The sequence below is a fragment of the Octodon degus genome, unplaced genomic scaffold (genome assembly GCF_000260255.1).
Source record: "Octodon degus isolate 3935 unplaced genomic scaffold, OctDeg1.0 scaffold00026, whole genome shotgun sequence".
NCBI classification, from domain to species: Eukaryota; Metazoa; Chordata; class Mammalia; order Rodentia; family Octodontidae; genus Octodon; species Octodon degus.
The window spans coordinates 12,628,790-12,654,734 of record NW_004524602.1 but is presented as its reverse complement, the minus strand read 5'-3'; the positions used below and the strand labels follow the sequence as shown (position 1 = coordinate 12,654,734).

Sequence of the window (25,945 nt, the reverse complement as noted above, 5' to 3'; positions counted from 1 at the left end):
AAGATTTAGTGTGTTCTAGATGCCTCTGAGTTTGACGGGTCAGTGTGGTGGTCATACTTGAGTTACTTTTCTATTTATTTATTTATTTGTATTTTAGTAAGGGTCTACAGGGTCTCCCTATGTAGATTGGACCCGTAGTGATCCACCTACGTTCAGCCTTCCAAGAGCTGGGGTTCCAGGTGCGCACCACCATGTCCAGTCTCGATTGCTGTCTCAGTGCACCCTGGGGAAGGGCCAGCACTGGCAGACCAGGGATCAAACCCCAGCCACTGTGTCTGCCTAAACAGGTGCTTTAGTCCACTAAGCTATTTGGCTGGCCCTTACTTTTCTATTGAAGTGTCTTATTTGAGTAGCATCTTATTGTCTAAACTGTGTATTGTCTCTCAAAATGTGCTTCTAAAATATATTTTTCAAGAAGAATGTATTTTTTATTAGATAGAAAATGTAACAGTTCTCACACTAACATGGGTACGATAGTTATATAAACTTTGGAAAGGCTTATTAACAAAAAAGAAAAAGCTTATTAACATTGACTACTTTATTTTATTCATTTGATAGTTGAACATGATTTAATTTTAGGCCAGGTATAGGAGGGGTTTCTAAGAGGTTTAATGTAACTTAGATATTTGAAATTTGTTTGTGAAAAGATACTATCAGTTATAATTCTTTTAAAAAGTGTAATAAGCTAAGCTAGGGAAACAAATTCTGAGTATTAGCCATAGTGTAAATGGATGTATGTTAAATGCAATGTATATGATAGTAGCAGCCGTCATTAACCCTTGACGGTCATTTTATTCTTTTCAATATGTTTTTAGGGGCCAGAAACTGATGGCCACTGGGTGCCTCTTTCTTACGCTTGCTGTATCCTTTATACATTTGCCTCATGTGGCCCTTGTCATAGCCATGACAGATAGAAGTGGTGCTGCCCCGTCCCCAGGCTCAGGACCAGCTTCTTGCTTCAGGTCATAGAAGGGGATGGCAGGCTGGTGGTTCTGAAATCTACCACTGGTTCGTTATGTCACATGACCCGCAACATATTTGTTGAGTTGAAAAAGTAAGAGTTAAATTTTACAAAGACAATAGCAGGAAAAATGGGAGCAAAGCTTTTGTAAATAAGCAGGGGAAGAGGGGTAAATGGGAGAGGAGGAGGATGGAGGAGAGGCAAGATATACTGTGTACAGGTGTGAATCCCCTATGATGAATGTCGTTCTTGTGTATAGCTAAAATGTTCCAATAAAAACACAAAAAAATTTTTACAAAGGCAGCTTATTCTGTTTGGTACATTTTTGTGTAAAAAAGGAAGTGGTTCTTTTGTTGCTAAGAGTAGCTAGTGAGAGCTTTAACTACAAAACAATGTAAGCAGAGTTCTCCGATCACTGTGTCTGCCTCTTCCCCTCATGGGCTTGCTGTGGAATCTTATCCTGGAAATGGTGAGAAAAGTTTGTGATGACTTCCTCAGAAATCGGAGTTCTGGTTGTCATGTGGGCTCTTGATGCCAGCTTCAGAGTCCTCGAGTGAAGCATTGCTGAGTTTGATAGGAATCAGGTCAGGATGGCAGAGGAGAGCAGTATATCAGAACTCGTGGAGTAAAGGTAGAATTGGAAACACAGATGGTGTAGCGTCCTCAACTCAGTTATTAAGACATGATATTTAAGGTTCAACTTTCAGTAAAACCTGAGGTTTCCCTGGATGCCTATTAAATAATATAATCCAGAGAAACAAAAGAAATGAAGGAAAAGGCTTTGTAGCTTTTAATGACGTGATAAGCAATTCCTTTAACTCAGAATGTAGAGTTTCTATGAAAATAGTATTTTTGAATTTTTGAAGGGTTTGAAACTATTATTTGTGAGTTACTGTTTGCGCAAGAAAGAATCAGGATGCCAGATGTGGTGGCTCATGCCTGTAATTCCAGTACTCAGGAGGCTGAGGCAGGAGGATTATCCTCGTTCAAGGCTAGCTAGGGCCACATAGTGAGTTTAAGGGCATCCTGGGCTGCATAGTGAGACTGTGTCTAAAACAAAACAAAATGATAATAGAATTAGGTTGTTTTATAAAAGTGGAAGCACATCTGGATTTGAGTTATTTAAATATCAGCACAGTGCAGAGAGGCTGCATTGAAAGGGAGATGACAGTCTCTTGGCGGAGAGATGGCTGTGTCTATCCCCGTGGCTAGTTAGTGTAGAGAAGGCCGGGGAGATGGTTCAGTAGAATAAGCACTTGCCTGCTCTGAGTTCAATCCCTGGTTCTGCCAGAAAAAACCCAAACAAACAAACAAAAAAATAAAGACAAAAAGAAACCCAACCAAGCAAACAAAAAACCCCTAGTGTAGAGAAGCGAGTCCAGTCTTCAGGTGGGCTTGATTCCTGTGGAGCGGAACCTCCTGAAGTTTCCATTCTCACCTCTGCTAACCCACAGGGACCCTGGTGGTGCAGCGTCCCCCACAGCCCTTCCTCTGCCGGAAGTTTGTGTTGATGCCTCAGTCCTAAATTGCAATCATTAAAAAGTACATTTAGTGTTTTATTTTGTTTATAATTTGTGGGTCAGGAATTTAGGAAGAATTTGGCTGGGATATTTTAAAGGCAGAGTAGCTGGGGCTAGATCATCTCAAGCTGGCTGCTTAAGTCATGCATCTGTGTGAGTTGTACTTCCTCTGTCCCGCGTGACGTCCCTGCACGCATGGCTTGAGCATCTCACAGCATGTTGATCTCAGGGTACCAAGACTGTACGTGGTGGCTGGCTTCCCCTAGAGCTGGCTTTTCAAGCAGGAGAAATCTGACTTTCAAATGACTTGGACTGCCAGGGATATAGCTCAGTGGCACAAGCGCCTGTCTGGCAAGCTCAAGGTCATGAGTTCTATTCCCAGTACAAAAAAAAAAAAAAAAAGAAAAGAAAAGATTTTTTAACAGGATATCATGTCTACATCTTGTACAGTGACTAACCACTAAGACAATAATATGCAATGTATTAATTATTGAAACTGTTCTACTAGTCGGATGTGAAACTGTCTCATTGCTATTTGTTTCTCAATAAAATTAGTGGAAAAAAAATGACTTGGACTTCCAAATTGGCATAGAATCAGTTCTGATGCATTCAGTTGCCTGGGGCAGTCACACAGCCTGTCCAGAGTCACGGAATGGGGACTCAGACTTCACCTCTGGGAAGTGTTGGAGAGTTTGTGGCCATCTTTAATCTACCACAGGGCGATTAAGCAGAAAGGGGAAAGTTGTTATAAGCAATGCTGTAACTTTTCCAGCAAACAGTTTACTTAATCTGATGATTGGGGGAGGTTGTCAGTTTAGAATAATGCAGGGATAGAAGAAAGAGAGCCGCCTGCCCAAGGGGCATAGTGGAAAAGGTCTTCATGGGGAAAATGGAAATGCAGCTGAGGTGCACTTTGCTTCACAGCTGACTCAGCTTCCTTGGAAGGTCTGCGGTGTGGCCGTGGATCTCTCTGCACCCGTGCTGTGTGGACCCTTTCGGCAGTTGCTTAGTACAATGCAGTTTGATTTCTTTTGGATTACATGAGGGTTCAGTTCCTGCTCTCTGTGATTTTAACCAGTTGTTTCTCCCAGTAATTTCAGGGTCTCAGATTAAGGATAGCAGAGGCTTTGGAACTTTCAGCAGAGAATAGACTTGTGCAGGTGTTGCTGAAAGAGCACTTAGGATGTATAGACGATTACATGCCTTGCTCTTAAGCGTGAGAACGTGCACTGGGCACAGTGGCGCCGGCCAGGCATCCCGCCACCGTGGAGGCAGAGGCAGGAGGGCTGTGCATTTAAGGCCAGTCTGGGCTACATCATGAGGCCCTGTGTTTAAAGAAAAAATCAGTTGGAGAGTAAATTTGGTCTACCTGAAATATATTTCTACTTATATATACTGAAATATTTGTAAGACTTTTAAGATAATGTTCTCTATGCTCCAATATCAAAAGAAGTAATGCTTTTATTATTGAACGTTACATTAAGTGTATATAAGCATGTTAATATCACCTACAAAATTTTGAATTTTTATTGATCATATGTTTACAAGTACATAGTTCTAATACTGGATTATTGATTTTATTTTACTGATCTTGCTTAAAAATTTAGTCCCTTCAGGACCAGCCAGATAGCTCAGCGGACTAAAGCGCCTGCTTAGACAGGCGTAGGGCTGTGCCAGCCCCGCCTCTGGGGCGTGCTGGTAGGTGACTGAGTCTCGGTGCGATGGTGCACGCTTGTAATGCCAGCACGTGGGAGGCTGAAAGCAAGAGGATAGCTTCGAGTCTGATCTGTATAGTAAGACCCTGTACTAAATACATTAAAAAAAAAATGTGGTCCCTTTCATTAGGATAAACTTATAGTATCAGTATTTAAAATTTAATTTTCATTGAGAAAAAAGCTTTTTGAAAAATTTTGAACAGTATAGTTGAAAGTGAAAGTAAGTCCATGTGCATCTCCTTTCCAGGGTTTTATTTTATTTTTTTGAGCAAGTCTCACTATTTAGTCCAGGCTGGCCCTGAATTCACTTGTAGCCCAGATTGGCCTGTAACCTGTGATTGCCTCAGCCTCCTGAGAGCCGGGATTGCAGGTGTGCACCACCGTGTCCAGCCTGAGACTCTTCAGTGTTTATCTCCCCTGGCAAGCGCAAGGGCCTGAGTTCAATCCCCGGCTCCACCAAAAAGCAAAAATAATAATAAAAAAAATGATAGTGAGGCTAGATGTGTGCAGCTGCAGTCCCAGCTACTGAGGAGGCAGAGGCAGAAGGATGAGCTGAGTTCAGGAGCTCAGGAGTTCAGGTTCAGCCAGGAAAACAGAGAGACTTCAGCTCCAAAAGAAAACAAAAATTTCTCAACAAAAGTGGCCCTTTTCTGGAGTTACTACTTTGTGATGGTCTGTGCTATATGAACTTGAGTTCCAGCTCTGTCTCTTACTAAGCAGGCTGTAAAACTCGTCTTCTTCAGTGTCTTGATGTACCACACAGGCCACATAAGAATTCCTCTCTCCTTGGGCTGCAGGGCTTCCAGGGAAGCGGCACGCAGAAGGTGGCCGTGATAGTGCTAGGCACACGGGTCCTGTGTAAGTGTCAGCTACACGTAAGAGACGTTTTTGAAGAAACACATCACAGATGCTTTCTTCTGGGTTGCTCATGTTTTCAGGGTTCCACTAGAAACTGCACGTGGGGTGAGGCTCTGTGTCCTCCTGTCGTGACTGTGTGTTGATGAGGTGTGGGATGGCGGCCCCCACCCTGCCCAGCTCCCTGCCGCAGTGAGTCGCTGTTGGGCAGTGTGGTGGGAATGTGTTTGCTTCCCAGGGCTAAGGGGAGGGCAGGCAAAGACCTGTAAACCATTGGTCTAGAAAGTTGTATTACATTAGCAATTCATCTTTTTGTTAATCCCTTTAGTAAAAGGAGATGGAAAATAAAGTTGGGAAAATTTTATCAGGGAGGATGACATGATTGTTTTGTCTGACTTTTCCAGTTCTTAAGCAGCTTGAATAATTTTATAGCCAGAGGGGTCCTGGCCATAATCTGCTGTTCATGTTACAGCTGAGCCCCAGGCTCAGAATTTCGGTGGCATTCTTACCTTTGTAGCGACTAACGAGTAACGGTAGGGCCTGGACTAGGTTCCTGGTCATCTGATCCTCACCTTTCTGAATTCTTGAGAAAATAAAGAGCTTTCTCTCCTAGTCAAGCAGGTACTGAATAATGGATGCACTGTAAATGGCTGTGTATCCTGTGCTGTTTTGTGTGTCAAGAAAGCGATGAAGTTGTGTCGCAAGGAGCAATACATGATGTTTTATCATAGTTTAGAATTCCAGAGTGGTTGATAGGCTGTTGCGGCTACTTTCCTCTCATTGCTGGGACCAAATACCCGACATGCAAATGAAGGAAGGAAAGGTTTATTTAGCTCACAGTTTGTGGAGGTTTCAGTACACACTGGGCTGGCTCCCAGGCAGAGTGGCACATGGCAGAGGGCAGCAGCTCTTGGTAGAGGAAAACAGCAAAGCAGCAAGAGCGAAAGGGAGGAGCAGCCGCAGAAGCAGGGCAGGGAGCAGGCCTCTCGCGCTCCCTTAACTACACTCGGCTGTCTGCCCCGCGGCAGGTGTAGTGCTCACACCCGTACTCCCAGCGCTGGATCGAGGATTACTCACAGACTCTAGAAGGCTGCCCCCTGACTCCATGAGGCTGTGGGGGAACATCTAGACACAAACCGTAACATAGGCTTTCAACGTCACAGGTGGTCTATTAGGTGAAGATCTGTGGTCATACAGGAAAATCATCATGCGCTATTCAGTGTGGCTGCTGTTTGTCTTGTGAACATAACCTAAAATAGTCAAGTGTAAATAAATGGATCTCTTTAAGCACAAAACTTCCTAATTTTCTGCCTCTCTCACACATACTTCTTTCCCGTTCATGAATAGTAGGTGGCAAAATCTCTTTTGATCTGTAGATCTCTGAGTCCTCCTCTCTGCCCCTGAGCCCTTGGCTTCCAGGAAAGTAGAAGCTGTTGGCTTTTGGAAAAAGACTGAATCTGATGGACGTTTTAGAGGCCGCTGTGGTGTCCACTCACCTGCTCAGCTTCAGTGCAGCTCCTGCTTCCAGGAACAGCTCTGCACAGAGGCTTGGGATCTCCGTTCCTCCAGACGCAGGGCCCTGCCTGCTGGAAGAGCGGAGGCTGAGGAACAGAGGAGCGCTCTTAGGCTTTGCAGAGCCAACCTGTGCTCTGAGATGCCTGGCCAAGAGTGAGCTCATGGCTGGCAGAATCCGAGGAGGAGGGCTGGGGACATAGTTCAGTGGCACAGCTCCTGCCTAGCAAGGTCCTGAGTTTGATTCCCAGAACAAAAATAATTAAAAAGAATCCAAGAAAGGAGGGATGATTTGTTGGTGGAGAAGGGACCTTGTTTAAGGACATTTTAAATGTGAATGGAAGGGGAGATTCTGCTTATAAGACACCAGATGAACCTGTTGTTGCCAGGATAACTGTGGGAGAAATTCATTGTTTGGTTTCTTTGCTTTGACACTACCTTGAAGTATATGTGGTGTATTAAGGAGGCCTTATAAGTTCCCAGACTTGACTTCTGAATTTTCACAAGTCTCCATCCTTCTCGCTTCTTTTCCTCAAGTATCAGCATTTAAGATTAAAAGTATAAAAGTCTTTTTGGTTTGATATTTCTGATTTGTTCAATAGAGACTATATTTTGAGCTTAAAGTCTCTATTGGTCATGTGAACTTTATTTTGTGTGTGTATGAAATTTCACCTCTAAGTATTATTTTTATAATATTATGTTTTTTATTTATTTTTATGGATTTTAGTACAGGGTCTCACTGTGCAGATTGGATTTGTAGGGATTCTCCTGTTTTCAGCCTCCCAAGTGCTGGGATTACAGGCCTGCACCACCACGCCCGGTCTCAGTCACCACTGGCTGGGGATCAATCCCTGGTCCCTGTGTGTGCCTAAGCAGGCACTTTAATCTACAGAATAGCTTGGCAACTTTTAGTTTGGCTTCCATGAAAACTGTGTTCCTTTTACAGATAAACTTTTGAAACATATTTGAATAAATTGAAACTTCCTTTTATATTTCCCCAAAGGCAATTAAAGTGAATAGTTTGAAAATCTATAGTGTTCTTTCATTTATGCTATGTTTTATTCTTTTATTTTTTCTTTTTGCAATATGAGGGACTGAATGAGGGTCTTTTCATTGAGTTACACCTTCAGCCCATTTTTTATTTATTAATTTGGGACAGAGTTGTCTTGGTTTTATTCATATTTGTGGTTCCTGCCTCAGCCTCCCAAAGTGTTGTGATGATAGGCATATACCACCATACCCAGTTTAGGGTAAAGATTAGGGTTACCCTAACCCTTGAACTCACTGTGTGGTCCAGGTTGGCCTGTTAAACTCAGATTCAACAGCAGTCTTCCTGCCTCATACATTATAGGTATGTACCACCCTACCTGGCTTATTTCCTTTTTTTTTTTTTTTTTCTTTTTTAATGTTTAAAAATTTTGACACAGGGTCTTGCTATACAGTTCAGACTTGTAGTAATTCTCCTGTCTCAGCCTCCCAAGTGCTGGGATTACAGGCATGCACCACTACATCCAGTTTCAGGGCCAGCACAGTGTGCCTGGAACTGGCAAGGCATGCGGTACTGGGAATTGAACTTGGGACCTTGCACTTGCCAGGCAGGCGCTTAGACTAGTGAGCTGTCTTGCAGCCCTTCCTTTTTGTTTTTAAAGCTAATGATCTGAGTACGCTAAAGATTTTTAAATTGGGTGAGGTGTGCATGAGCAGAGTGAATATTCCCTAAGCCACTGCCGTTTACTGGCTTTCCATTCCCCCATCATGCCCTATTCTGTATAGTTTTCCAGTCTTTCAGTGTTCTTCTGGTCTGACTGAGCTATGCCCTCAGAGATACTGTCATCCAAATAGCCAAGAACAACAGTCCTGTCTCGTACTAACTTTCTTATCATAAATGTTCATGGTTGAAGAAATCAGATCTCTAGACTCAAAGTGAAGTTTCTTTTTTTTTTACCCTTGAGCTTTGTTTTATGTTTTAGATTTATTAAAAAGACACAATCCAGGCACTCGAGAGGGCTGAGGTAAGATTATTGGGCATTCAAGGCCAGGGTGGGCTACGTAGTGAACTAAAGGCCAGCTTGAACTACACAGCAAGAACCTGTCTTTTTATTTTATTTTATTTTGTTGAGAAACAAATATGAGAGTTTCAAAGCTGATTAATAGGACAGTTTCAATAATTAATACACTGTACATTGTTATCTTCTTAGTGCTTATCCATAGTACAAGAAGCAGGCAAGACATCCTGTCCAAACACTATTAATACACATTTCTTCTCATTGAATTAAGAGAAAGTAGCTATATATCTATCCTAACTATTCTGTATATACAAATGCAGAATGGTCCTTCCTTTGTATCCCCCTTTTTTGTTTAGTCCTGTCAGAGATGGGTATTCCACTGGCATCTAAATACTATAGATGTGTGAATTCAGCAAAACAATCCAACACAGTGCAGCAGTCCACACTAGTAGTGGGTTATCTGCAGAAGTTGTTGACTTCAGCCTTTCACAGCTTAGCATATTAATATGGCTTTACTTTATATACCTGTTTTTATACTTTTCTGCTGGATGGTTAAGACCAAGATAAAGCAAGACCTATATAACAAGAAATGTAACTTTTGTATCTGATAAGGTCAGTCAAGTGCCCTCAGGATTCATCCTGTAGCCCTGTACCGCACTTTGTAGATCCTTTGTCAATGTCAGCCACGTGGATGAATCATGGCCATTGCCTGGCCAATGTGCTCTCTGTGAAAACCTGAGAGAATGTTTTCTCTCCATGTGACTCTCCTTAGGCATACTCTACATCATCAATTGCATTCCTCTATGACTCCATAATCTCCTTGATCAGAAAATTTGGGGCACAGCTGAGTTACATGATGTTACAGTATGGGTTCTCCTATGTCCTGAGTCTTCACTGACCTTGAAAGGCTAGGGCCAAAATGTTGGCTGACCTTGCAGCCCTTCCTTTTCTCCAACTTTTGATCTGCAAACTTAGCTTGTTAACCCTCCAGAAGAGAAGCTTATTATTACCCTGCAACATATGCAGTTTGGTTTACCCTAACCATCTGTCTAAATATCAAACCTCTTAGGCATAACATGAAACAGGTATTTTCCATCAAGCATTGATATGTTAAACTTTAAGTCCCTACAGAATATGAATAAAAATAATTTAAAAAATAGGAATAAACACTTACATATTTTTACACAGAAATTTAGAAATCTAACCATATACAGCATTGTAGCAGGACAGTCCTGTGACATTTTTTCTTGTCTTTTTAAAAATTTATTACACTTTATTAAAAAAAAAACCCTTTTACTTGAGAGACAGTATGGTAATAATTGGTATATCATGACAAGAAGTGCGTACTTGGAAGACCAGAATGACAGGCATTCCAAGCGTGACCCTTCTATTACACATTGCTATCTTCAGTGCAGTGGCTTGATTCACAGATATCAGCATATATAGTTAGTCAGGGTGAGAATCCTACCAATTAACTGCTAGTTTCAAAAACCTGCTGATGTTTCTCTGGATCATTGCCTTGCCCATCTTGTGCGTATAAATGTATGGCTTTGCCCCTGTCATGTTTCCCAGCTTTTCTCCTTGTCCTCTCCTTATTGTCCAATCCTCAAGTTCTCGCTTTCCTTTTAATTGTGTTACACCTTTCTATTTGTAATTCTTCTTTTGAGTTCTTATACTAGGGAGACTATATGATATTTACACATGTGGGTCTGGTTTATTTCACTTATAAGTATATCTTCAAGTGGCATCCACTTAAATATGAAGGCCTCGAGTTTATCATTCTTTATAGCTGAGTAGTATTCCATTGTATAAAAATGCCACATATTTACTGAGGTCAGTTTACATATCATTTTAAAGGGAAGCCAGGTGTGGTGGTGCATGCCTGTAATCGCAGCACTCGGGAGGCTGAGGCAGAAGGATCACTCTGAGTTTGTAGCCAGCCTGGGTTACATGGTGAGTTCAAGGCCAGTTTGCACTATCATGTGAGATACAGTCTCCAAAAATAAAAGGAACAAATTCATTGTCATTTCATACATTTACTATTGTTGAGCAGCCACCACCTCTTTCCAGTTCCAAAATGTTTTTATCATTCCCAAATAAACTCTATGTCCATTAAGCACTGATTTCCTATCCTCCCCTTGGTCTTAAGGGTTACTTGAATTTTTTCAAATTTAGAAATTAAAAAATGAATAATTGAGCTATCAAGAGTAAGAGTACACACATGTGATACCCTATTCTAATTCACTATCATGAAGAGACATATTAATTTAGCAATAGTGGAAGAATAAGACCACAAAATTGCATGTACTTTAATGTTTATAATTATAAAAGGGAGGAAAAGAAATACTTGAGGGCTGGCCAGATAGCTCAGTGGATTAAAGCACCTGCAAGCAGGCACAGGGGCTGGGGATTCTATCCCCAGGCTTGTCATGCTGGCCCTGCCCCCAGGGTGCACTGAGACGGCAGTTGAGATTGGGTGTGGTGATGTGCACCTGTAATCCCAGCTCTTGGGAGGCTGTAAATAGGAGGATCACTATGAATCCATCTAGTAGTGAGACCCTGAACACCCTGTAGACCCTTCCCTAAAATACAAAAAAAAAAAAAAAGGAGAAAAGAAAATTTGTTAGGAAACACACTAAAGCAAAGTAACAGCGTTTTTGTTCTAATTTTCTTTTTCTCTTATAAAAGAGGTAGAAAGACCTGTACAATTATTAAAAAAATAAACCGAATAGTTAAAAACTTTGTTCTAAACTTATCATGGTGGTCTAATTATTTCAGGATAATATAAAAAAGTTTTTTCAGATTGAGTTACCATGTTTCTTAATACTTAGGAAAAAGATTTGTTGGAAACAGGTAATCCATTTTTCAGTCTTCTAAGTTATTCTTCGAGCTATGAATAATTGTATTCTAATATACTTTTTATTTTTAAACATGTTTATTGGATTTTTTATTTTAACACATACTTACTTTTTTGAGACAGGGTCTCAACTGTAGTTCAGGCTGGCCTTGAGCTCATATGTAGCGTATGCTGGCCTTGAACTCCCAGCAATCCTCCTGCCTCAGCCTCCCAAGTGCTGTGATTACAGGTGTGCGCCACCACCTCACTTCATACTACATTCTTGAAACACTAGAGAACTAGAGATTGAAAAGAACAAGAATAAGCCAATAGTTCCCCACATCTCTCCCTAAAGTAATTGCCTGTAGCAATTTGGTACCTATTCTTCTAGGTCTTTCTGTCAGGCAGCAAACATGCATGTATAATAGAAGTGAACCCGGTTGAGCCAAAACCCCAGTGTCTTCAAGGGTGGCCCTGTCAGTGAAGGAAAGGTGTGAATGCATGGAGATGGTGGCCTGGCCAGCTGGCAGTTTCCCCCTCGGTGTCACTGTTCAAAGCAAAGCCCTGTGCAGCCAGACAGGGAGGCCCTGGGCAGAGAATAGCACTGTGCTGTCCTTTCCTCTCACCTCCATCTCAGATGCAGGCAGAAGCAGCCTGGTCCCAAGATTTATTTGGCTCATTAACGAGGGAACCAGAACAAGATAGAGCTGGCTCCAAGAGCATTTGGGGCCTGAGCAGGTGTAGGCACGGAGGAAGAGCATGAGAGCGAGATTGCAGGCCTAGATACAAAATTAGTTAATGTCCCACAGCGTGGTAAAATTGGAATCTTGAGATTGGCTGAATAGATACTAGCCTTGCAAAATGAACACCCACCAGTCAACCTGTAATTTCACAAAAATTGGGTTCTAATTACAGGCATTTTCAGGTCAAGCAATGATACTTAATATTGCTGGGAGAGTTTTATTAAAGTTTCAGTGTGCATTAAAAAGACTCATAGTTCCTGGGGAGACAGCTCAGTGCAGTAAGCACTTCCTTGGCAAGCGCAAGGGCCTGAGTTCAACCCCTGGTTCTGCAAAAAAAAAAAAAAAAAAAGCCTCACAGTTCTTGATAGGCCTTATTTACAGTTTTGGTCTACTTTTCTTAAATGAGAGAGGCCTGTTGTTCCATGTGATAATACAAGCGAGATGAAAGCAGGCAGCGGATACTGGAGTAGCGTGTGTCCTGAACTAAGAAATGCAAACTTGCTTTCCAGCAAGTGTTTGCTGAGCATCTGCTGCGTGCCTGCAAGTGGACTCACCACGATGTGAGGGCGCGGCGCCTTCCCATCCCTGTGTCAGGTGCCACTGGGGAAGCTGCTCCCCCGAGAAGGCCCGTGTGCACTGGACTTGGCAGCTCATCGTAGGTGTCTGTGTTGAGCAGAGCAGAGGGATTTTGGGAAAGCTTTACGGGTGAATCTAGATTGCTCTCTTTTTGAAAACCATTGCTATATTGTGACCTTCTTCTTTTTCTGTTTTCCATGTCAGAATTGAATCCAGGGCCTCAAGCACTCTACTAGTGAACTGTGAAAAAATTTTACTTTGAGACAAAGTCTCGCAAAATTGCCCAAGCTGGTCACCAACTTGTGATCCTCCTGCCTCAGTTTCCTGAATAGTGGGGAGTACAGACAGGTGTGTGCCACCGCATATGGTGGAACATCTTTTTTTTTTTTTTTTTAACTGAATGAATAAACAATAGATTTTAACTAGCGTGGTGTGGGGTGTGTGTGTGTGTGTGTGTGTGTGTGTGTGTTGAGACAGGGTTTCACTATGATGCAGTTCAGTGGCCTTGAGCTCACTTTGTAGCCCAGGCTGATCTTGAATTTGCAACGATCCTCCTGCCTCAGCCTCCCACGTGCTGGGACTACAGGCGTGTGCTACCATTCCGGGTTTTAACTAGCATTTTAAAAATTTCTGCACCTACCCCTTTTTTCCTGCCCTATCCTTGTAATGCTTAAACTAAAATAATGACCTTATTACATCAACAGCAAGAGTTATCTGCTGTTCTTTTGTGTAGCTAAGAACTTCTTTTGTTTTGTTTTTGGCAGAACCGGGGATTAAACTCAGGCCCTTGCGCTTGCCAGGGAAGCACTTATTTTTTCGGTGTTTTTGTTTTTTTTTTTTTTTGGTGTTTTTTTTTGTGGATTGAGACCTTCTTTTGGAAATTTTTTTTTGTGGATTGAGACCTTCTTTTGGAAATTAGGATTGTTCTTCCTAATTGCAACGTTAGATTGTGCCTCTTGCTGCATAAGCTGCAAAAGTTGTAGCTTATAGTGGTGTAGGACCTCCATGGCAACGACATGTGATTAAAAGACGAGACTTAAAAAAAATGTTTTGAATGGACAGCTAGGCTTTCGTTATCTTGTTGTAGATCATGGTAAAAGGGAATAAATAATAAAGGAGAAAAATGTATATGCACCGAACTCGTGCTTCAACTGTTTGAACTGAGTCAGCAATTAAAATGAATAGCTGCTGGGTGGTGTATTTAAATTCCTTTCGTGTAGCTTTAGTCAGGCAGCCATGTTGTGTAAGTGGCCACAAAGCGGGTCTGCCACTTGAGGCTCCCGCGCAGCTGGCTCTCAGGACGGCTCTGCAGAGCAGGGGAGAACTGGGAAATAACAATACGACTGCTACATTGTATTTTTCTTTTTATTAGTGTGCCGGTCCAACAAAAGCCCCTGGGTCTGTTTGACTTGCTCAAGTGTGCACTGTGGAAGGTAGGTGACATACTTATGCCTCACTCTTCTGTTTGCTTTTGAAAGTTTGCCTTTAAGCTCTAGGACAGGGTTTATTGACGTAATTCATACTTTGGAACTCTACGACAGGGTTTATTGACGTAATTCATACTTTGGCTAGTCATAGTGTATAAGTCTGTGTAGGGTGCTGACGTCAGTTGCATTACTTTGTTCTCTGATGAAGGAGGGGAAAATCTAGAGAAAGAAACATATATTGATATGTAGAAGAATTAATTTGATGTTCAAGACAATCTAGTAATATTGGGTTGGAAAAATAAAATGAGAAGAGTTTTAAGTCTTGCAATGAAAGTTGACCGGATAGTTGTTTAAGCCTTTAGTGGGGTAAATTGGATGCGCTTGTTGTAGTAGAGCATCCTTGGAGGCCACGCCCTCATCACTGACCCGGGGGTGGTGAGCAACACGCCCGGCTTGTCTCGCCTCTGCCTGTCCCAGTCCCCACCTTCACTGACTTTTGAATCCAATGTCAGGTTGTTCTGGAGGATAAAAACCTCTCAAACTGAATACACATAGAGATGCATTATTTTTTTTTCATAATTTTATTGATAAATAGCAATGAGACAGTTTCAAATCAAATCGCTAGGACAGTTTCAATAATTAACACACTGCATACATTCTTCTTAGTGGTTAATTGCTGTACAAGATGCGGACTTGAGATCCTATTTGCAAACACCATTAGAACAAATCATTCTGTTCATTAGGAGAATGTAACTATATATCTATCCTAACCACTTTGAATACAGAGATGATTATTTATTCCTGCCTAAGATCTGCCCGATATTTTGCTGCTCCACCAGAGCGTTCTGCTCTCCGCAGTGTCGGCATCTCCTGTCCCACCCACCCAGTTTCTTGCTCAAGCACTGCTTTCCAGTTCTCGGCTTCTCAGTGCTATTGCACTGCTTCAGGAGCTCTTCCAGCACCAACTCAAACATCAGCCTCTAAGTTCTGCTAGCCGTAGTAGCACATATATTTCTGCTGCACTTTTAACATAGAAAATCTACTTTGATTACTTTAAAAGTTAATAGTTTACAGGCTGGCCAAATAGCTCAGTGGATTAAAGCGCCTGCAAGCAAGCACAGGGGCCAGGGGTTCGATCCCTGGGCCTGCCCTGCTGGCTCCACCCCAGGGCATGCTGAGACCCAATTGAGACTGGGCGTGGTGGTGTGTGCCTGCAATCCCAGCTCTTGGGAGGCTGTAAACAGGTGGATCACGAGGAGTCTGATCTAGTAGTGAGACCCTGAACACCCTGTAGACACTTCCCTAAAATACAAAAAGAAAAAAAGTTAATAGCTTAACAGCCAGGAGGTACAAATCATACTAAAACATAGGCTAATACCCATGTTGTACTTGCCTGATGTTTCCCCATTGTCATTTTTAAATGTTCTTTGTACAGGGAGAGCAGTTTGTTCAGTTTACGTTTGATTTTTCACATTTTGAGTCCTGAAATCAAGTATTCTTTCCATGTACGGCTTAAGAGTACCTTTGGAAAATGTGAACTGCTTATCTTAATTGTGGCTGTTGTGGTTTTAAAATCTCTAGGATTTGGGAAACCTGAAAATACTTTGTACAGTACAGATAAATTAATTTTTAAAAAGAAGAAAAGTAGAAGCATTTAAGTTCTGCACTTGAAGAGACAGATTCCTCTCCTAGATTTTGAGAGGTGAGATTATAATGCAGTGAATCTATGTAGCTTTGCCCTCCAGTTCTCTCATAGTGCTCTGTACCCTAAATCCTAAGGCTCATAAGCTAATGAAAAGACCTCAAGCATTTCTGAGAAAAATTTGAAGGGGTTAGTATTCTTAATAGCTAGCAACATGCTGGATGTGGTAGAGTATGCTTGTCATTCCAGCACTTGGAGGCTTAGGCAGGAGGATTGCCACAAGTTCAAGGCTAGCCTTGGCTACTTAGTGAGCTCAAGGCCAGCCTGAACTACATAGCAAGAGTCTGTCTTAAAAACAAACGAACCAGGGATCTAGCTCAGTGGTACAGTTCCTCCTGGCAAGCGTGAGGTGCTGAGTTCAAATCCCCCCCCTTTACCAAAAAACAAACCAAATAGTACTGGGAAGATAGCTCATTGGTCTAAACATCTGCCTGGCAAGTGCAAGGCTCTGGTTCCGTGGTACCACATGCCCTGTGGGCCACCCAGGCTGGGTGTGGAGGCGCACCCCTGTAATCTCAGCCCTGAGAAGTCTGAGACAGGAGGATCACTCTGAGTCGAAGCTGTATAGTGAGACCCTGTACCAAATAAATAAATAAATAAATTGAAAAAATTGAAAAAACAAAGCAGGCAACAAATAATTCTCTAGTTAGGCTTTAGAAAAATAAATTGAAAAATTTCTAGACTGTAGGTAAACTGTTTCCAATTGAAGGCAAGGTTAAATTTAGAAGTGTGACTTAATTTCAGAGAAACATGATTAAGAAGATTGAACATATAATGAGGTAGCCTGAATTTGGATCTTCATTTTACATAACTGATTGGTTAATTTTTTTATCATGTTGTTTGCCAAATTTACTGATTTTTCAGTAATTTTAAGTTACTTGCTTACCAATAAGTTTTTTTTGTTTTTTCTTTTTGTGTTTTAGGAAAGGGTCTACAGGGTGTTCGGGGTCTCACTACTAGATTGGACTCATAGTGATCCACCTGTTTATAGCCTCCCAAGATGAGGGGCTGGGGAGATGGCTCAGTAGAATAAGTGCTTGCCTGGCAAGCGCAAGGGTCTGAGTTCAATCCCGGGTTCTGAAAAAAAAAAAAAAAACAAAAAAAAAAAACTAAAATAAAAAATAAAATATAGCCTCCCAAGAGCTGAGATTACAGGCACGTGCCACCACGCCCAGTCTCAATTGCTGTGTCAGCATACCCCAGGAGTAAGGCTGGCATGGCAGGCCTGGGGATCAAACCCCCGGCCCCTGCTCCTGCTTGCAGGTGCTTTAATCTGCTGAGCTATTTGGCCGACCCTAACCAATAAGTCTTAAATTGAACTTTATGTATTTATTTGTGCTGGGCATCTAACACAGGACCTTGGCAGGCAGATGCTGTGTTGCTGAGCTATAGCCCTCCCCCCCATAAATTAAATAATTTTTTTTAGCTAAGGAACATAGATTATCAGTAGCCTATTTGAGTTATTTTGATGGTCTTCATAATACTGATTTATTTAAGTAACTTTTAAGTTTTTGAGATTGTTAGACTCTGCTGCATATATGATGAAATTTTTCCTCCTGTGCTATAGACCAAAATGTCTACCATGGTTAAGATCCAGAATTAGATGGAGGAGCCATTTCTTTTTGCATAGCCTAGTTTATACAGAGCTGGTGCTGTCTGACCAGTGTATGTGAGTATTAGCCAAAGCCCTGTTAACCTTGTCACTGACAGTGCTGGGAACCATCGAAACATACAATGCACTGGGAGGCTGCAGTATTGTAAGTGAACTATATATATATATTTTGTGCAAATGACCAGTTTTCACATACTTGAAGTGGTAAAGCCATTCGTTACTATTCTGTATTACACTTCCTTTGATTTGAGGCACTTCCTTATAAAGATTGCTATTACTTTTTATGGTATGTAATACAAATAGTTTACACAAACAGAAAATAATTAGATATTGCACCTATGTGATGTCATACAGTTTACCTTTTTAGTTAAATAGTACTTTCTGACCTGACGTGTTATTTTAGAATACATGGTTACTGTGCCTATTTATGTTTGGATTCTGACTGTCTCAGTTGCTCTTCTCTCGATGCTGGGACAAAATACTCAACACCCAAAATTGAGGAAGGAAAGGTTTATTTAGCTCACAGTTAGTGGAGGTTTCAGTCCATGCTTGGCTGGCTCCAAGGCAGAGTGGCACATGGCAGAGGGCAGCAGCTCATGGCAGTAGAAAACAGCAAGAGGTAAGGAGGGGCAGCCGCTGTGCTGCTAGCAAGCCTCTCTCCCTTCCCCACATTGTGTGCAGATTACCCACCCCAGGGCGGGCGCAGCACTCACGTTCATAATCCCAGCATTGGATCATGAATTAATCACAAGCTCTAGAAGCCGCCCCAGTGACTGCATGAAGCTTTGAGGAGACAACTAGACACAAACCCTAACCCTAAATAAGTATATAAAGGAAGATGCTACTAAAATAATTGCATTCATTTGTTTTGAGCATGCGTAATCATCTGATAACCTTGAGACATGGTGAGACATGGCCCTGCACTGCGCTAGCTTCTCCAGCTGCAGGCGGGAAAGGTCAAGCAGTTCATTCAGGCTGTGAGGCCCGGGTGTGGCAAAGCCCACTTTTGAGCTGAGGCAGTCTTGTTGTTTACGTATGCTCTTAATTATTATTTTACTTTAAAATCCATTATCTTCTACATTTGAGGACAGAGGACTTGAGTACCCAGTTGTTAGTTCTCTTTAAAGCACACTGACAAAATAGGAGAGAACTAGGTTAAGTTTTTGATGTGAAGTTAATAAAGCCTCAGAGAGACCAGTTCTCCCAAGGGTGTAGGGCTGAGGTTGGTGTGGATCCTCCTCCTTACCACACCTTGCTGGCTCTCCTGCACCCATGTTACTTTTCCAAAGGTAAGCATCTTTCCATGAGGTACAGTTACCGTGGCTCATGGTGAAAATGTCATCTCAACCCTCTCAACTTGTTCTTTGTTAATTAAACAAATGTTTAACCAACATTTGTTTTGGCAGTTTGAGTTTTCAGATAGGCCTTGACTTCTACCACTGGTTGTATTCAGGGAGCGGGGAAGCTTTGTGTCGTGAGGGTCTTCATGGCAGTGGGCAGTGATGGTAACGGGCAGTCTTTAAGTCAAGGTGTCCATGAATTTGGGTGCACACTGTGTGTTTATGAATCTTTAATTTGCTTTCTTTTTCTTGATATAAAAAGTGTTTTATATTCAACCCCTGGTACTGCAAAAAAATGTTTTATTAAATCTGAGTTGGAAAGTGTTACAAAATTTCTGTGAGCATAATTAAACTTTAATTATATTTGTGTAGAGAAATGCTTTTTAAAATCTTTTTTTTTTTGCTTTTTAAAATCTTAAGATATTTGTCTATATATAGAAGTAAGATTTTTTTAATCTTAAAATAATCTGTGCTTTATCTGAATTGTTTCTAAGCAAATGTGTTTCCATGAGTGTAACTGATTATTCAGGCATTCCAATAAAAGATAAGAGAGATTAGCAATTATCGTGTTTCCAAATCTTTCATGTTTTAAATTAAGTAGTAACCCAAGCAGAGCCTATGGTCCTGTGGAAAGTGGCTAAGTGATTTAATTTACAGAGCTTCTATTTGGTAATATGTCAGGTTGGTAGTTAGAAAAAGGCTATAGCAAAAACATTAGTATAGCTGTTTATAAATGGTAATATCGACTACATTGCAGTCGATTTGCATAGGTAATGCCTTGCCTTTCCTGGCCCTAGTCTAGAATATAATTAAAAGTGGTCTTATTTAATTGCAAAAAGGAGTATATTGTAAGTAGGTAGCTTAATAAATCACTAACTAAATGTCCTTGTAGTTCTTTCTCATTTAATTTAACACTTAATTATATTACCTCGTACTACTTTAATTTCTAAATAAGTAAATTTTCATTTGGTTTTCGTAAGGTATGTAAACGGCCATGCCAAAAAACATTATGAAGAGGCACAAATCCCCTTAACGAACCATAAGAAATCAGAAAAGCAAGATAAGCCTCAGCATACCGTGTGTATGGATTGCAGTAGCTACAGCACATACTGGTGAGTACGTTGCCTTCCGGAAGTGTTTCTGTGTGTGAGCAGGAGTGCGTTCATCTTCTCGTCTTCACCCTTCAGGCAGCCGCCGCCGCCGCCACTTCCTTGTCCTGCCGTTAGGATTCGCAGGGCTTGGGGCCACCCGGGTGCCCGCCCTTCCTCACGCTTCCTCTGGGTTCCTTTCCACTTCTAGGCCTCCTCTTCTCTTTCAGCCCTTGCTCCTTCTCCATCTCAGTAGGCTTCATGGTAGTGAAAAGTCTGGGTGTTTTGGGTTTTTTTTTAACTGTTGTTCACCATAGATTTGTTTCTCACGGTATTTTTTAAAATTGAAAAATAATATAATAGCAATCTGTGGTACCCAAGCAACCAATCATATCTTTACTGTCCAGCTAACATTTTGTTATGTAATATTGTGAACTTTAACTTCGTCTGAAAGATTGTTGTGACATTCTTTATTGTCTCATGGCAGTTCTGTTCTCTTCTATTCCCTGAAGAAATGTTAAGAATTTTGTATATTTCAGTCTAAGTATCTCATCCCTTAAAAAGAGGTTAGGAGCCCTATTTTTTGTAGTATAGTATTCATGTCCATTTCATACGGATGATAGGCCTATGATGATGGGCCTACTTCTGTGACCACTTAGAATGAGTTATGTTACAAGTGATGGTTAATAATTTTTATCAATTTGATATGTATAAGAAGTGTAATTTGCAATTGTAATTTTGGTGTGAAGGAAGCATATTTATTATCTAAACCAAAAAATTATGATGAGCAGTTTTTATTTTCATGAGTTTACCCAAAATTCTAAGTATTGTTGACATTGAAGGGAAATAAGCCTTTTTTTTTTTTTTTAATGTATTAGGTACAGGATCTCACTCTGCAGCTGAGATTCATAGTGATCCTCCTGTTTTCAGCCTCTCCAGAGCTGGGATTGCAGGCGTGCACCACCACACCTGGATTCGGTAGCTAGCTCAGTGTGCCCAGGGGTGTTGCCAGTGTGACAAGTGGTACCTGGAATTGAACCCAGGTCCTTGGACTTGCCTAAGCAGGCGCCTAGTCCGCTGAGCTATCACACCGGCCCTTGAAACAAGCCATTTAAAGAATATGTCTAGAGCCATTTTTCCTTTCTTTCTTTCTTTTTTTCTTTCTTTCTTTCTTTCTTTCTTTCTTTCTTTCTTTCTTTCTTTTTTTTTTGTATTTGGTATATTTATAAATAACCTAATTAAAATTCTGGATTTTTAATTTTTTTTTTCTTGACTTTGGGTCTTTTTTTTTCCCCATAATTTTATTGAAAAACAAATAGCAATGAGACAGTTTCAAATCAAATTGGTAGGACAGTTTCAGTAATAACACATTGCATACACTCTTCTGAGTGGTTAATTGCTGTACAAGATGCAGACATGATATCCTATTTACAAACACCATTAGAACAAATCACTCTATTCATTAAGAGAATGTAACTATATTTTTCTTGAATGTCATATGAAGACACTTCTAGACGGAGATGGAGATTTAAGTCCTGGTTTGAGTTGTTCTTTCCACTTAAGTGTATGCTAAGCCTTTTCTATCTAGCCCCTTTGTTGATTAATGAGAAAGGTGCCCGTCAAAAGGAAGAAAAAGAGATCAGTGGTTTTCTAGGTTTTTAAAATTGTTGTATGGTTAGCATTGTTTTTTTTTTTTTTTTTTTCAGAACCGGGGATTGAACTCAGGCCCTTGCGCTTGCCAGGGAAGCGCTTATTCCACTGAGTCGTGTCCCCGGCCTTTGTTAGCATTGTTAAATTTTGGCTGTTGATTAAACATCTTGAAAGGTTTGGTCACTTAGGACAGCTCTTCTGTGATCTTCGTGTAGAAGGCATCTAGACAGAGAACCACCACCATGGAGGCAGGTGAAGGTTCTGGTAAACAGGAAGATCTTCCCAAGGTTTTCATACAAGGGCGAGTGCCCAGTCCCTTGTGATTTGCTGCTGTAGAGCACCTTCTACCAGAGCAATGCAGGCTGTTTTCCTTAGTGTTTCCCCTGTTCCCGAAGGAAGGTGACATACTAGGATGAGGTAGCTGCAGCCCCGTGTGTTTCTGCACATTCATAAGTACGTTTGCTTCATGACCACAGAAATGCAGATCATTCTTGAAGTATCACCCTGTCGTAGTCATAGGTCATGTCAGCTTATTCATGCTAGATGCTGAAAACATTCACTGTTGATTTTCATTTAGCAATGTGCATGGATGGAGAGCTTTGCAAGCGCAGTTAATTCTCCGTGTGCTGTAACAAGTCTGTAGTGGATTATCTTGCTGTTGGTAAGATTCAGAGAAAACCAGCTCTTTGAGTAAATTTTAAAGATTTTCTTACTGGACTAGAATTATATTTGTAGGGGTCCTTTAAAGTATAAATTACATACTTTAATGGCTCACATTTTACATTTTAGGGAAATTCTTTTACTAACTAAATTAGGATGTAATTGGTTCTACATTGATATAGCCTGTTAAAGTAAATGCTATTTAATGGCTGAATTAGAATTAAGAAAACCCTGAACCTTGGGAGTGTCCACTGTGGCGGAATCTCTTGGCCAATGGCCAGTGATTTGTGTGGAGTCTTACCGAGCTCAAGTGTGTGGCTTCTGAGGTGCAGGAAGGGAGCTGGCTGGCTGGCCAGCCACGGCATTGCTGTGCTTGAGGATTTGGGGGCCGAGTGCCGCCAAGTCACCCTGTAGAATTACCCTGTCAGGCCTAAAAGGAATTTGTAGTTTTTGTAAATGAAGAAAGCTAAAGTTTAATATTTTTCCCAGACCTTAACTGTTACTAAGAAACAAAAAGATTCCCTTCGTGTGTTTGAGTATGTGGTTGTATATTTCCCAACGCAAGTTAGTAGTTTTACTCCAGTTTATAAATTTTCTTTGTACCTAAATTTATGTGATTAGACCGAATGACTGACTTGAGGTGAAAATATTGATGTGATGCATTAGGTGGAGGATGTTTGGCTATGGAGTATTTTGCTTTTAGCTAATGCTGAAGCTCCTTTTTAGGCAGTGTGTTCTATGCCTCAGAAAAGTTGTAAGATTCTTTGTAACTTAGCGCTCGTGTGTGTGTGTGTGTGTGTGTGTGTGTGTGTGTGTGTGTGTTTACTTCAAGCAAGAGCTTCTGCCTTGTCTTTTCTGTGCAAATCCTTCATGAAGTTACCGCTGAGCTCTGCCCTCTTCTAGCTCCAGCTGCAGCTGGATGTGATCTCTCCTGAAGTTACAGCTCTTGGGGTACTTGTAATTTTCTGCTGCATGTTAGTTGTTTTTAAATGTCCTTGGGAACTGCAGAAACCACGTCTCAGATCTTTGCATTTGCCCCAATGCCAATTGTCTGGTGCAGGGTAGGTAATACATATTTGAAAGATGTGATTTTGTAAACTGTCTTCCAATCATGAGGAAGGTTACACATACCAGATCTATAAGATTGTGTCCTATGATCATTTTGGAAGACTGAAGAGCTACAAGACATTTTTCTTGTAGAAGATTTACAAATCACGTGTGGGTGAGTTGTTTCACTTTCTTTCTGAGTTGGACACCCTTGAAGACAGCCCCCCTCACTTCTGATACTAGCTGAGCACTCGGAGAGGAAGCATGTATGGTATTAAGTAAGCAGAGCAACTAAAATAGGTCGATACTTCAAAAGAGGTAAAGCAGTAGCAGAGGGAATAATTCCGATTTGACACAGCTCACTCCCTGAAGAGATAAACAGATTAACATGAAAATGGGAGGCAAATCAAGACTTCAGTAAAATAAAAATCTTTCCAAGGTGTTTACACAAAGGATAGTGTTTTGTTTACTGTCTGAAGCAGCATTTCCTCATTGCTCATCCATTTCCCTTCTCCAAGCTCTGCAGATGGAACCGTATATGGTGTACATTATTATTACTATTTTGTACTGGGAGTCAAACTGAAGACTTTGCTGGCCAGGCAGGCAGTGTGCCACTGAGCTATATCCCTGGCCTCCACATTATTGTGTTTGCAAAGAAGCAAAGGTTAATATTAGGAACATTGCCGGGCATGGTGGCAGACACCTGTAATTCCAGAACTTGGGAGGCTGAGCCAGGAGGGTCATTGTGAGTTTGAGACCAGCCTGGGATACAAAGGGATCTGAAGGCCTGCTTAAAACACATAGAGAGACCCTGTCTCAAAAAGTCAAAAATCTGCCGGAGAGATAGCTCGGTGGCATAAGCACCTGTCTGGCAAGTGCAAGGTCCTGAGTTTGATCTCTGGTGAAAAAAAAAAAAAAAAAAAAAAAAAAAAAAAAAAAAAAAAAAAATAAAAAAAAATTAGAAACATTGATTTTTATCTCTTCTTAGCTTTTTGGCTAAGATCAAATGTAGAAACATTGATTTCTAAAGGATGACTATTGAGTTGGTCTAAAATACTGAAAAATGCCTTAACATCTGACATAGTCTTGTCAATTTTGACTCTTTCAACAATGGCTACATTTCCAAGAATGACGGATTATAAAAGGAACATTAAAAGTAAATTAGTAGAATGTGGCCTTCCTGGCAGGTAAGGTTTTAAAGCATCCTTTCAAACAAAGTCATGTTATGAAATGTGAACCAATTCATTTGTCTAAAAAGTGACTCAGATTTCAAACATTTTCAAGAAGTAGTAATGTTAATTCAGATTAATAAAACTAAAGCTCTTTAATTGTGGATTTAAACTGTTACTGTTTAGATTTCTAAGGAAGTTGTGATAAAAATTTAGAAAGGCAGATTTTCTATTGACAACTCATGTAAACCATGTGGACACAGGTCCCCCTCCCTTTGCTGTTACCCAGCTACTTAGACTGGCCAGGAACTCCTGAGCTCTAGCAGTCCTCTGGCATGGGCTTTCTGAGTAGCTGGGGATACAGGTGCTGGGCAGAAATTATCACTGTAGTAAAAAATTAGGGATCAGGAAGAATTTTGCTTATTTAAAAATAATATTTTAAAATTTAAGAAGAAACGTTCTAGTGGAAGTTTTCTAAAAATATAGAGGGCATCCTTATAAAGGTATTAACAAAGGCTAAAGTTCTCTCTCAGGTGTTCTTCTAATTTTTTTATAATTGGTTTATTCTATAGTAAGACAATTTGGAAGAGAATTGAAGCATGCCCTTGATTTCTGAAGAAATTATTTTGGATTTTCATATTTGTAAGTTTGAAATACATGAAGTCACTGGAATGTCGCTAATTTTTCTTTTTTTCAAGTATCCTTTACACTAAAACTTGAGACTGAGAGTGTGGCTCAGTGGAAGAGCTCTGCCTCCCTGGCTTCTGTCACTGGCACCACCAGAAAAGTGTGCTAAAACTCAAAGTTAGGTTTGCTTATGCTTATATCAGAATGTTAGGGAAGCAAATGAAAAGGAATTTAAAACTTACTAGATGATCTTACTGGATAATTTTAAAGCTGAGCAAGAGGTAGAGATTTTTCTGTCTTTGGTGTGATGTTTATGTCACTTAGTACAGAAGCACTTGAACAATTAAATGTGAGTCTTCATTACTTTTCTTGTTTCTGAGACAAAGTACCCAACACCCAAAGTTAAAAGAGGAAATATTTATTTCAGTTCACAGTTTGTAGCAGTTCCAGTTCATAGTCAGCTAGTTCCAAGGCAGGACTGTGTGGGAGAGGGGCATCGCAGAGGAGAAATAATTCATGACAAAGCAGGCAGAAGGCAGCAGCGCAGCAGCGCAGCAGCAGAAGCAACCTTTTTTCTGCCTTGCTGCTAGCCTGCTTTCTTTCTACCCCTTTATATTCCACCCAGTTATAAGCTTATTACAACGTGGGCTTGCTAAATCCCTAAGTCAGTTTAGGGTGTTTTTTTTTTTTTGTTTTTGTTTTTGTGCGGAACCAGGGATTGAACTCAGACCCTTGTGCTTGCCAGGCAAGCCCTTACTCTACCGAGCCATCTCCCCGGCCCTAAAGAGTTCTTTTTCTTTTTTCTTTTTTTTTGGCGGAACCGGGGATTGAACTCAGACCCTTGTGCTTGTTGGGGAAGCACTTATTCCACTGAGCCATCTCCCCGGTCCCCAGTTATT

At 40.9% G+C, this 25,945-nt stretch overlaps 1 protein-coding gene across 3 annotated transcripts in view; it reads left to right on the top strand.

The window, feature by feature from the left end:
- The window catches only part of Usp3 (ubiquitin specific peptidase 3), a 93,632-nt gene that overhangs the window by 16,991 nt on the left and 50,696 nt on the right, over window positions 1–25,945 (top strand). The window contains exons 1-3 of one of the 3 annotated variants that reach the window (XM_023712432.1): window positions 13,054–13,072; window positions 14,097–14,157; window positions 19,786–19,917. In XM_023712432.1, coding sequence (XP_023568200.1) covers window positions 19,889–19,917 — 29 coding nt within the window. In that variant the 5' untranslated portion in view covers window positions 13,054–13,072; window positions 14,097–14,157; window positions 19,786–19,888. Of the gene's footprint in view, window positions 1–13,053; window positions 13,073–14,096; window positions 14,158–19,785; window positions 19,918–25,945 lie in introns of those variants that run through there. The other 2 variants (XM_004628832.3, XM_023712433.1) reach the window with 2 other exon arrangements.